This window comes from Dermacentor silvarum, chromosome 2 (assembly GCF_013339745.2).
Source record: "Dermacentor silvarum isolate Dsil-2018 chromosome 2, BIME_Dsil_1.4, whole genome shotgun sequence".
Classification (NCBI taxonomy): Eukaryota; Metazoa; Arthropoda; class Arachnida; order Ixodida; family Ixodidae; genus Dermacentor; species Dermacentor silvarum.
In genome coordinates this window covers 102,779,889-102,792,851 of record NC_051155.1, presented here as the reverse complement: position 1 = coordinate 102,792,851, position 12,963 = coordinate 102,779,889, and the positions used below count along the sequence as shown (strand labels likewise).

The 12,963-nt window shown below is 49.7% G+C and overlaps 1 protein-coding gene across 1 annotated transcript in view; it reads left to right on the top strand.

Annotated features, from left to right (window-relative positions):
• The first annotated feature begins 561 nt into the window (after window positions 1–561).
• LOC119440260 (uncharacterized) overlaps window positions 562–12,963 on the top strand; it is a 14,633-nt gene continuing 2,231 nt past the window's right edge. The window contains exons 1-2 of the mRNA XM_037705185.2: window positions 562–1,273; window positions 2,166–2,540. Coding sequence (XP_037561113.1) covers window positions 626–1,273; window positions 2,166–2,540 — 1,023 coding nt within the window. The 5' untranslated portion in view covers window positions 562–625. The remainder of the gene's footprint in view (window positions 1,274–2,165; window positions 2,541–12,963) is intronic.

Below are 12,963 nucleotides of genomic sequence, written 5' to 3'. Positions count from 1 at the left end.
CATCCCGAATCGCCCCGAACGCGCAGGCCGTCCACGTGGCGCAAGGTGATAGTGAACAAAAATTGAATTTTTCACAGTGAAATCCGTCAGAAAAAATGGTAAAGTACGACCTAACCACAACATACACACATGGTGGCGTCGGATTGTAAATTGAATGTACGAGAAAACATAATTCTGTTACCAGGAGACTCAAACACAAACCCCTTTTCCAGTATTTCTACCATAGCAACAGCAGTGCGCTCGGATAGGTTAGTCGGGAAATTCATATCCAGATGGAGCTCGCATCCTCGGCAGGTCAAATTGCGACTTCGCCTGCCTAATGCGTTTTGGACACGCGCGTGCGTAGCGGCAATAGCAAACAATTAATAAAATAAAAAAGGTGTTAGGGCCTTCACTGTTGTAATTGCATGAAACGTGCCTGTGCTGCTTATCTGTCCCTTTTCCGTTCAGTGCGCAGACTATGCGCGCGCATCCTTTGTTAGCGCTGTTGCCTTTAAAAGCACGGCGACCAAGCTGTGTTGTGTCATGTGTTGTACTGCCTCCAGATGGATTAAACGGCTTTTCCCCATCTGCGTCTTCCTTCATAACATTGGCGACGAGGATGGGATAAGGCGACACAGAAGCTATGGCTACCACCTTAGGAAAACTGCCGGAATTCTGCCCGGACACAGGTAACATCGACGTCTACCTAGAAAGGTTCGAGCTGTTTGCCAAAGCAAACGAAATCGACGCCGGGAAGAAGCTCGAAGTCTTCTTGACCGTCCTAAGAGAGAAGGCCTTTGTGACACTGCGTAGCTTATTGCTGCCGAAAAGGCCTACCGAGGTTAAGTACGAAGATGCCACGAAAGTGCTGCAACAGCACTATGCTCCAAAGCGGTCTGTGGTCACCGAGCGATACCACTTCTACCGACGGAACCAGGAGTCAAGTGAAACTATCGCACAGTTTCTCGTGGAATTGAAGAGGCTCGCCGCGACATGCTCTTTTGGAACTTTCCTACAAGAAGCTCTACGGGACCGCCTAATTGCTGGATTACGGAGCGACAACATCCAATGCCGTCTTCTCGCATTGCCCGACGACGAGGTCACATGGGACCGGGTCTGCAAGGTATCCACCGTCATGGAAGCTGCACAGAAGGATACCCAGGACATGCTCGTCGACAACGCTGGTGCCAGCAATGCGGACGTGCACTCGCAATGGCCCCCGGTTAAGCCCCACAAGCAGCAACCGACAAGGCAACGGCCATCTAGCTACGAGCTTACCCCAATAAGCAAGGTATATGTAAAAAAACTATACGTGAAAAATGGCTGTTGTATGTCATAGGTGCGCTGGGAAACACGCTCCTACAAGGTGTCCATTTTTAAAAAGTGCTTGTTTTAAGTGTTTTAAGTGGTCATGTCGCAAGTATGTGCAAAACGCGATTCGTGCACGCTGTAGAAGAGTCGGCAACAGAGCAAGATTTGCTATTTGCCAAACGAACAAAGCAGGTAGTCCGCCTCCCATAGTAGTAACAGTAATCATTAATGGTCACGAAGTGCCTATGGAATTGGATACGGGAGCTGCCGCAACAATTATGTCTGAAAAGGACTTTGCAGAGAACTTTCCTAACCTATCTTCCAACAGTGAGGACGTAAAGCTCGGTGTGTACAACGGCACCGCAATCAGCGTAAAGGGTGTTGCGCAAGTCGACGTGAGGTGTGGGAAGCAAAGCCACCTTCTTACCACTTGTACATTGCCAAGTACGAAAAAGGTGCGCGCATGCCAGTGCTTCTCGGTCGTGACTGGCTCGCAAAGATAAAAGTGAACTTGGCTGATGCCTTGCAGCAATTGCACGAGGTTGCACTTAATGTGCAAGCAGTCGCGCCGATGAAAACTCAAGAAGCTGTAGAGTTATTAAAACAGCAGCACGCTGATGTTTTTCGAGCAGCCTACGGTGCTATCAAGGGATATAAGGGTAACATTCGCACAAAAGAGAACGCGAATCCAGTTTTCTGTAAGGCGAGGCCTGTACCATATGCCTTGCGAGAACAAGTAGAAAAATAATTGGTGGAACTAAAAAAGGCTGGTGTCATTTACCGGGTCAGGTGCAGCTCTTGGGCAACGCCGCTAGTTATCGTGCCAAAGAAAAATGGACAAGAAATAAGGATATGTGGTGTGGGGACTACAGAGTCACTGTGAACCAATCCATCGAGGTGGATCACTATTCCTTGCCATCCCAGAGGACATTTTTGCATCCCTGGTTGGAGGCACCATGTTCACCGTTTTAGACTTGACTAAAGCCTACTTACAGTTGGAGTTGGATGAGCATGCCGAAGAACTTCTAAAGGTTAACATGCACACGGGCCTCTTTAGGTACTGGCGATTGCCGTACGGCGTTGCGAGAGCACCTGCCATGTTTCAGGCAGTGATGGACCAGGTTTTACAAGGCATACCTGGCACCGCCCGCTACTTGGACGACGTGCTGATTGCTGGCAAAAACCTTGCCGAGTGCTACGGCCGAACGGAGCAAGTGCTAAAGGCACTGAGTAAGCATGGCATCCGAGTAAATGCGGTGAAATGCGTTTTCTTTCAAGAAAGAGTACAGTACTTGGGGCACGAGATAGACCAACACGGTCTCCATCCCACAGCGGACAAAGTGAAAGGAATCCTCGAAGCACCAAAACCCAGTAATGTCATACAGCTGAGGGCATTTTTGGGCCTACTAAATTTCTATGCAAAATTTTTGCCCAATTTGGCCGGCAAAATAGAACCGCTTCACCAGCTTCTACGCAAGGGAAGCATATGGGAATGGTCACGTCAGTGTGATGAGTGCTTCACGTAGTGTAAGCAGTTGCTAAGTCAAGAAACTGTATTAGAGCTGTATGACGTGAAAAAAGAAATTCAGCTCACATGCAATGCTTCTGCTTACGGGCTGGGCGCTGTGTTATCGCACGTAGTGAATGGTGTTGAGCGTCCAGTTGCCTTCGCTTCCAGATCAATGACACAAGCGGAAAGAAACTATGCGCACATTGAGAAAGAAGCACTCGCCATCATTTTTGGCATCAAGAAATTCCACAAGTATCTTTACGGCCGCAGCTTCAGTATTATCACTGATCACCAACCCCTCACGATAATATTTGAAGGAAGGCATCACAGCAGTGCTGTGCGAGTCCACCGCTGGGTCATTTTTCTGTCGAACTACCGCTTCCGCATTGTGCACAGATCGGGGACAAATATTAGCAACGCCGACGACTTGTCGCGCCTACCATTGTCTGAAACCGCTGACGATGCAGATGAATTTTTTTTTTACTTTTCCCCCAACAGAGAATTGCCTTTAACGGCAAAGGACATCGCACGTGAAATGTCTAAAGACGCTGTCTTGAGGGCTGTCCGTGAAATAACCTGGCGTGGTTGGCCGCGGTCTGTGGATGAGCAGTATCGACCATTCTTTGTAAGACGGTTTGAGCTTTCTGTGGATGATGCATGCTTAATTTGGCAGAACCGAGTGGTTATACCCCACACTCTTCAGGAGGAAGTGATGTCACTTTTGCGTGAACAGCACATTGGCATCAGTAAAATGAAGGCCCTGGCAAGATCAATGGTTTGGTGGCCCGGGATCGGTAGCTGCCTTCGAACAAACAGTAAAGCAATGTCACATCTGTCAGAGTGTGAGACCAGTAGAGCAGCCAGCGCCACTGACTCCGTGGAGGTGGTGTACGAACAGTTGGGAGCGAGTGCATCTCGACTATGCAGAAAAGGAAGACAAAATATTTCTGGTAGCAGTTTATTCTCACTCCGGATGGGTAGATGTGAAAATAATGACTTCTACTACCGCGTAACGGACTGTTGAAACTATGGTCTGTTGAAACTATGAAACAAGCTATGGCCTGCCTCTAGAGATAGTTACTGACAATGGGCCCCAATTTCGGGCAAAAGAGTTCGCTGATTTCTTGCATGCAAATGGCGTCAAGCATACATTAACTCCACCGTATCATCCCCAATCTAACGGCGCAGCGGAACGTGCTGTGCAGACTGTTAAACAGTCATTGCTGAAACAGCTGTTGGAGGATGAACGGAACAAAAGTGCCAGGTCCTTGCAACACAAAGTTAATAACTTTCTTTTCGCGTACCGAACTACGCCGCACACGTTCACTGGTAGAACACCAGCAGAATGGTTTTTGAAGAGAAAGTTACGCACAAGGTTGTCTTTGCTTAAACCAAACATGGAAGCTACGATAATGGCCAAGTCCGAGAGGGAAGTGCGCAGCGCCAATGAGCGTTGGGGTAAACCTAGAGCATTTTCTGTTGGCGATCGTGTGCTAGTGCGCACTGTTCGTGGGGGAACTTGTGAAGTGGCGGCCAGGAACGATTGTGAGTGTGAAATCTGCTGTCACATACTTGGTGTACGTGGACAAACAAACGCGCTTTGTGCATGCGGATCACCTACGTTCTTGTTTGAAGCACGAGGAGCGTTCGGAAGATTGTGGTGATGCAATTCATTTGCCCCATGCCAGTGACGTTCTGGGAAGAGGAAATTGCCCATTGCAACCAGCCGTGTTGTCACTGCAGCAGCCGCAAGCCCCTCCTGTACTTAGACGCAGCACTCGGGTGACGCGTCCACCTGATCGACTGATGTACGACCGACTGTGATTTTGCTTGGGGGGGGGGGGGGGGGGGGGGGGGGGGGGGGGGGAGGGGGGGGGGGAGTGTTGTAATCGCATGAAACGTGCCTGTGCTGCTTATCTGTCCTTTTCCGTTCAGTGCGCACACTCTTCGCACGCATCCTTTGTTAGCGCTGTTGCCTTTAAAAGCACGGCGACCAAGCTGTGTTGTGTCATGTGTTGTACTGCCGTCAGATGGATTAAACGGCTTTTCGACATCTGCGTTTTTCTTCATAAATTTCACATTTTAATATAAGACGACTTATATTGCCCCTGGAAAAACGGCTTCCCAGCAATGCATTTCTGTTTAAAAGTGAAGCCGACTTTAAGGGGATCGGTGTAAACTTGGTCTTTGTAAGCTGGCTTTTCCACGTTCTGTGTTGGAGTGAAGAGTACTCAAAGAAAAATGCGATGCGAACGGGGCGCGACAAAGGTACGTACATACTAGCGACAAAAACGCACGCGACAAGCAAGCGCGCGGCACAAATGCGTTGCGAAGGTCACACTGACCGGCGTTTTGCGGGACACGCAAGTCACATGACACCACCTGACGTCCCGTTTCGCCTCGATCCCTTCCGAGAGTTCTTGTGAAAGCGCGCGCTCCGTTCTCCGTCGCAGTTGCTTTGTTGTACAGTGTTCTAGAAGAGTACACAGTACTTTGTTGTTTCGGCGTTTCACTGAGAGTCGCTCAAGCTTAGAGAGGTCAGATATGGATGACGTATTGGTGACTGTGAACATTATAATCTTAGCGTGTTCTTTGCTTGTGCGACGCCGACGTGCCAGAAAGCCGGCAGCGGTATGGCCTCATTGACTGGACATGGCCTCTGAGATTTTACAGCGTGCGCGTCACTGTTCGATCTCAGAGCCCATACAGTATGATTATTTGCTTGTGCGACAGATTGCGCCACCACTGTGCGGCTCGCTTCTGATTGGTGCTCGTTTTGCGGCTGCCGCAAAAAAAAATGGGTCTCTCACCCATTCGAGCGTTTGCCGCGCGTCGCTGCTGCTTTTCGTGAATCTCGCCGCGCGCGACAGCATCGCTCGTGGCGTGTCGCGCGCGTTTTCGTCGCTAGTGCGGACGTACCTAAAGGCCAAACCCCATATGCGATAAAATGCACACGATAGCGACGAGCGACGGTATGAGCGGCGAAACGGGCCGTTCGCGCGACGTGTCGTGTGGTCGAAATCGCGCGATCGCTCGGTTTTTCAAGTATGAAATCCGTCGCCCGGAAGTGCAGCCATTAGTAAAACACCGAAACGCGATGTACATCAGTGACGTACTGCCGGTTGTCTCCACGTGCTTGTCGACTCGCAGCAATGTGCACACGGCGAGCAAATAAAGTAATGTTTATGCACGTGCATATAAAAAAAATACTGCAGGACAATGATAAAAATTTTTATGCATTATCGTGCAACAAAACATCTTATTTTACACTGTATACCGCTGAGAACGTGCCACATTTGGTACGTAAGTGTCGATTTGCTGCCCGGCAACTCACGATACTTGGCTATGTCGTATCCAAGGACGGAATTCTCCCCGACCCCGACAAACTTCGCGCCGTTGCCGAATTCCCCAAGCCAACGTCCATCAAAGAATTGCGCAGTTTCATCGGTCTATGCTCATACTTCAGACTCTTGATCCGGAATTTCGTCGCCATCATATCGCCCCTGACGAAGCTCCTAGGGAGCAACGAGCCCCTCACCTCGTGGTCATCAGAGTGCGACGAGGCGTTCACGAGTCTTCGTCGTTTGCTGACTCTCCCCCCCCCCCCTTTTGCGCCACTACAACCCGACGGCCCCTACAGAGGTACACACAGATGCCAGCGGTGTTGGCCTTGGCGCAGCCCTCGCGCAACGCAAGCAAGGGCTCCCTGAGTATGTCGTCACTTATGCCTGCCGAACGCTTACGAAAGCCGAGAAAAATTACAACGTGACAGAAAAAGAATGTCTCGCGATCATCTGGGATCTTACTAAGTTCCGGCCATATTTGTATGGGCGCCCATTTAATGTCATCACGGACCATCATGTACTATGTTGGCTGGCGTCATTGAAAGATCCGTCCGGCCGTCTTGCACGTTGGGCACTTCGCCTGCAAGACTACGACATCCGTGTACTCTACCGCAGCGGACGACACCACTCGGACGCCGATGCCCTCTCGCGCTCTCCCTTGGCTGACCACAATATATCTCGGTTGACTATGTATTCCATCGACCTTCGCACCATCGCTTCCGAGCAGCGCAAGGACCCCTGGATTGCGTCGATCATAGGCTGGCTCTCTGATCCATCGACCAGGTCACCTACCCGCGCGTTGCGCCGTCAAGCTCACCATTTCGCCATTCGCGACGACCTGCTTACCGGCGCAATTACAGCTCCGACGGCCGCCAGTGGTTGTTAGTAGTGCCTCGCAGCCTGCGTTCCGAAATATGCGCAGCTTTCCACGCCGATCCCCAGTGTGCCCACTCTGGCGTTTTCAAGACTTACCAGCGCCTTCAACAGCGGTACTACTGGCGAGGGATGTAAAGTTCTACGTTCAAAAGTTCGTACGCTCTTGTCCCGATTGCCAGCGCCGGAAATCTTCACCCCAGGTAAAGGCCAGCTGGGCTGCAGCCTTTACCTTGCCCCACCCGGCCCTTTGGACCCGTCGGTATCGATTTGTACGGGCCCCTCCCCATGACATCGGCTGGAAACCGCTGGGCCATTGTGGCAGTTGACCACCTTACGCGATACGCTGAAACTGCGGCGCTTCCGGCAGCTACTGCGCGCGACGTTGCCTCCTTCCTGCTTCGTCGACTCATCCTACGTCATGGGCCACCCCAGGAGCTGCTCAGTGACCACGGACGTGTCTTCCTCTCGGAAGTAGTTGAAGCTGTTCTCAAAGAGTGCCACGTTGTTCATCGCACAACGGCTTACCATCCTCAAACTGATGGACTCACGGAACGATTCAACCGTACGCTCGGCGACATGCTCTCAATGTACGTCTCCTCCGACCACACAAACTGGGACGCCATTCTGCCCTTCGTCACCTACGCGTACAATACCGCTACGCAGAGCACTACTGGTTTTTCACCATATTTCTTATTGTACGGCCGGCACCCATCGCACACTATCGACACAATGCTACCATACCGGCCCGACGCATCTGAATGTGCGCCCATTTCTGATACGTTGAGACATGCCGAAGAGTGCCGCGACCTCGCCCGAGCCTTTACCTCCAATGACCAAGAGCGCCAGAAGAACACTCGAGGTGACCCCACCTCTGCGCCCACCTTTCTTCCTGGAACGCTTGTGTGGCTCCCAGTTCCTTCCGCTGCACCTGGTCCCAGTTCCTTCCACTGCACCTGGCCGCATCGTCGAGCGTGCATCACCCGTCAACTATGTGATTGAGCCCGTTGAACCATCTTCGGACATGCGCCGTCGCGGACGCGACATTGTCAACATCGAGCGCCTCAAGCCGTATTACGATCCACTAGTAGTTACGAACTGTTAGGTCGCCAGACGGCTCTCTTTTTCGTCCCCGGGGTAATTGGAGGGAAGAAGAGGGACAATGCAGTGGGGCATCCTTTCCAGCGCTGTCTAGTGGGTCCGTCTCTCCACCGCATCGCTCGGACTACGCCGCTCGCGCTCGCGCTTCCCTGAACTGATCGGACAGTCAGCTCTAACGCTTGCGTGCAATAAACGCCTTTACAGCTTAAGTACATTATGGCGACACAGCGAAGGCGATGAGAAGGGTGAAAAACGGATCGGACAATACCTTTCGCGGCAACCGGGTCCGCTCCAACGCTTCTCATAATCCAAGCTCATTCCTTCTGTAGTTAGGCTACAACGAACGCACGTACCTGTTTTCTACTTCGGCTGTACTCATGCCTCGTGTGCGTTCCATCCACCTGGCAATACCGCCGCTTCGGGACTGCATGCAATGAAAGTTCCGCTGCGCGGCCGTTCTTAGTTATGGTTTCTGCTAATTACTTGCCTCCCCCTTCTCCTCTCTTGGTTGGACCAACGCGTAATGTACTAGAGAGATTGTGCTTGTGAAGAGGAAGAGACGCTATAAGAAAAACCGACAGAAATCGCTGTGAGGTTTCATAAACTGTGAAATCCACAGTTTATGAAAGGAAACGTTTTAGGACCTTTTCGCTTTGGAAACTGTGGTTTCATAACAGACGCCGTGTCTGGTGGTTCATTGTGTCCTGTTTCATTGATGTCCTACTGTTTCATTGTGTCCTGTTTTCCTTTGATCTGGAGTAGTCAAAGAAAGCGTCACTCACCATAATCCGCTCGTTAAAGTTGCTCACGTCATCCACCTGAACTGCTAACCACATTGATCTGATCTGTTTGGTGCGTGGAGCATCTATAAAAGAGTTGGCAGGTGCGCATTAGCAGTGGGATTATTTGAAGCAGCTAAAACGGGACGAAAGGCACATAAAAAACTACGCGAAGGGCAAACTCTTCTTTCTGAACTTATTCGCCGTTTTTCGTAATAGAAACGTTACTTATCAGTCCCTGTTTGTCTTGTGTATACACTACACCTCGTGCCGTTTCTACTGCCCCATTTGCGCGGTTTCGAATACGAGCGTTAACGAACTCACACAATTGACCCCTATGCTGCAGTCCACGGGAATACGTTGTCTTTCTTCACATACAGAGCAAATCTTGAGACACTGTAGCAAACTGCCAGGGTTAGTAGCCATCATTAATTTACCACGCACATCACTTTGAACACGGCCGCAAGCGCCGCAACGAAGTCAAACAACGAAAGCGTCCGTCGCGATGCGCCTAGCCGGAGTGCACCTGTCAGCCCTGTGTGCGCATGAGCTCCCACCGACGAGCAAACCAACCAGTGGGAAACCACCGCCTGAACAAGGGAAGCAGCAAGCGCCTTTGGAAGACGGTGGCACCAAACAGAGACACGAGGCGACTTCGACTGCCTTCGGTGCGCAGAGGACGGATATGTGATCTTCTTTGGTTCTGGGCAATCTTTCATCACCAAATAAATAGTTTAGTTGTGAAAATCCGCGTTGGCTAAAGTCGCCACATTTCTGTTAGAGGTGTGGGGTATGATTCTGTGTCCCACACGTGAAAGAGAGCGCAGTGCTGATACTGGACGATTGGAACTCGTGCAACTGACACCAATGCACCGACGGCGGAGCCACCGCCTTCGAGGGGATTCGCCAAAATCCGGGCCTATTCGCTTCGCGATAAGGGTGAATACTGACACCGCCACCAGACCAGACAATTTACAACGGTACAACTAATCGTAAGATGACCTATCGCATCACAGGCCTTCCATGACCGTCGTTTGAACCGCGAGAAGGCCGTCTGTCAAACCGATAGGCCTTCTACAGCCTATAGATCCACTGAAAGCGCCGTATAAAAAGGCTAAAATGGACATCCTCGGACCCTTCCCTAAATCTTCACTTGGGAAAGAGTGGATCGTGGTGACTACATATTACTTGACCAGATACGTCGAAACTGACTCCCTGGACCGAGAAACGGCAGCTGAAATTGCCAAGTTCCTCGTGAACAACATATTCCGCCGGCATAGCGCTCCAACCGTCGTCATTAGTGATCGAGGAACCGCCTTCAAAGCAGTGTTTGATGAGAACAGGACCGCAGGACCCATTCGCATAAAGCACCTGCTCTCATCAGCAATGAACCATACGACCTATAAGAACAGACCATTGGAAAACTACCGCCTATAATTTTTAAACCAATGGTTCAACTGTACCGAAGCCTAGTTGACATGCTCTGGATGTACGTCGATGATCAGCATAAGATGCGAGATTAAATTTTACCCTACGTCACGTTTGCCTATAACACGACCGTACAAGCGGCAACTAGAAGAAACACCATTTCAACTTCTATACGGCTGTGTGCAGTTACCACAACATAGAATTCTAGCCTGCCGGTAGGCGACGATGATTATGCCCATGACTTAGACGCGTTCTAGCAAAAATCCCGTGAAGCCCGCTAGTTGGCAATATATAGAATATGTCACCTAAAGTCCCTTGATGTAGGAAAGTACCGCCACTCTTTGTACTTTGCCGCCGGCGCGCGACCTCCTCGCCTCCTCCTCGCCCCTCGCGAGTCCCCTCCGGGGCAGACGGCCTTGGGCTCGTTTTCCTGCACGATGCTTGGTCTCCCTGCCGTTGCGCTTGTAAACGAGCAGAGCTTGCGTTTTGCTTGTGTTTTGCTTTTTCGTTCGCGCCATTTTGCGCCTCAGCTCGGCTGGCTCGGCGTATAGAGAACGTCGCGCGCTAAGATTGCACGTTGTTTCGAGCCCTGTCTGCTGGCGCTATGCCGTGCTGCTGCGCATATAACTGCAGCAAGAAGCGTGATGATGGCTATGCAGTTTTTACGATACCGCAAGGAAAGCGTGATGGCTTGCGCAAGAAGCAGTGGCTGCACAACATTGGCCGGAAGAACTTGGTCGCGACAAGGAACAGTGTTTTTTGCGAGGTAAGGCGCCTTTCGTATTGCTCGTATCAAAGCATCCCCTAATGCTGCATTTTTTCAATTCTTCCGGCCTGATCAATCGCGTTTTTGCTGCGGCAATTAGTACGTTGCATAAAAATGGGGTTCTCCTCAGAATGCTGAATATTTTGCTGGGACTCCATCACCTCGCACGTTGTCAACTCTTATTCAATCGGAAATGCAGCACTATAGATTCTGCTTTCCACTGAACAGATATACCCGAAGATACAGCCTCTCGATCGCACTTTTCGTGATTGTTAGGATCCGTTGCATGTTTTACTGAAAATCGAAATAGCAGCTTGTAGAGGAGCTATTTACAGCTTACTTCGATGTGTGTGTCAGTCACAAATACAATGAATGCAGGGCCCTAAAAAATAGTGGCAAGTATACCCGTGCTATTGCAGGTGATTAGCGCCAGCTAGTCCACATTTTAAGGCGAGACCCTTAGTTGGATATGTTTCAAGGTGAGCGTTTGAGGTACAGAAAGTAACGTGACCTAATGAAGGCCAGACGCGAGTCAAATCATGTCCAGCCGTGTGTAATAAATTATTAATGATTAGCAAAGTAAATTCATGACAGATTAACGATTGTATTAAGGTGTTTAAAGTTGATTAAGGGAGATTAAGGTTAAATAAGGAGGGCTAGGGTCGATTAAGGAGGATTAAGCTGGATTAGGGTGGTTTAGGGTGGATCAAGATATAATAAGGAGGATTAGGGTGGATTAACGTCGATTAACGTGCATGAAGAAAGATTAAGATGGATTAAGGTCGATTAAAGTGTATTAAGGAGGATTAGGGTGGTTTAACGTTGAATAATGTGGATTAAGGACGATTAGGGTGCATTGAGGTGGATTAAGTTCTATCAAGGTGTATTAAGTTGGGTTAGAGTGGGTTAAGGTCGAATAAGGTGCGTGAAGGTGGATTAGTGTGGATTGAGGTGAATTACAGTAGATTTTACAAGACTCTCATTCGAGTCTCTTAGGCGATAGCTAAGGACCCCTGGTGATCTTTTTCAGTTCTTGAATTTGCTTTGAACTGGGCTGCCATGCACGCGTGAGTGGGTGACGATTATTATTTGGTTTTCTCACGGATACAGGCAATGTGCAGGAGGTGTTCACATGATCGCGCACCCTTGCTGTTGATATCGACTTCTAGGCGGAGACCGGGAATATTCGCTTTAATAGCGAATGCGGTAAAATCACCTTTCTTCGGTTTTGTTCTGTGGGTAAACCTTTTCCATCGATGTAACACGAGCTGTACTCATTGCATTAATGCGCTTTGATTACGAAGGTTGAGCAATAAATAACCATTTGGGTTATGATGTAGTAATGCAGGGAATATTATGTAGACAATAATGTTTAGCACTGCAGCGTATTGCCACTTGTACTTGTATAAAGGGCGTTTTATTCATCCTGCCTGAGTGATTAACTCTTCGATAAATGTTCTAGCTACATTTCACTGAAGACCAATTTGAGCCGCGCATACTACAAGAACTTGGAAAAAGAAAGCTGAAGCCCAACGCAGTTCCAGCAATTTTTTCCCACCGACCTGTCGTGAATCACAGAAAGCCCCCTCGACAGCGGCATGAACCTCGAACTGACAGTAGTAAGTGATTGCTGCTGCTTGCTCCTTGTCCCACCTCTAATAATTTCAGCAATATTGATCTCGGTCGCTTAACGACGCAGCCAACGACACTATGATCCTTTATGCAGAGCCTGTCGCCACCGCATGCTTGCCCGCAATCTACAATACGCTGGCAATAGGACCCCCGCTAATCAAAATCACAATTTTAACTATCCTACTACACAATTTAACGGTATGTTGTGAACTATCAAAATACCTTTTCCAGGGCGTT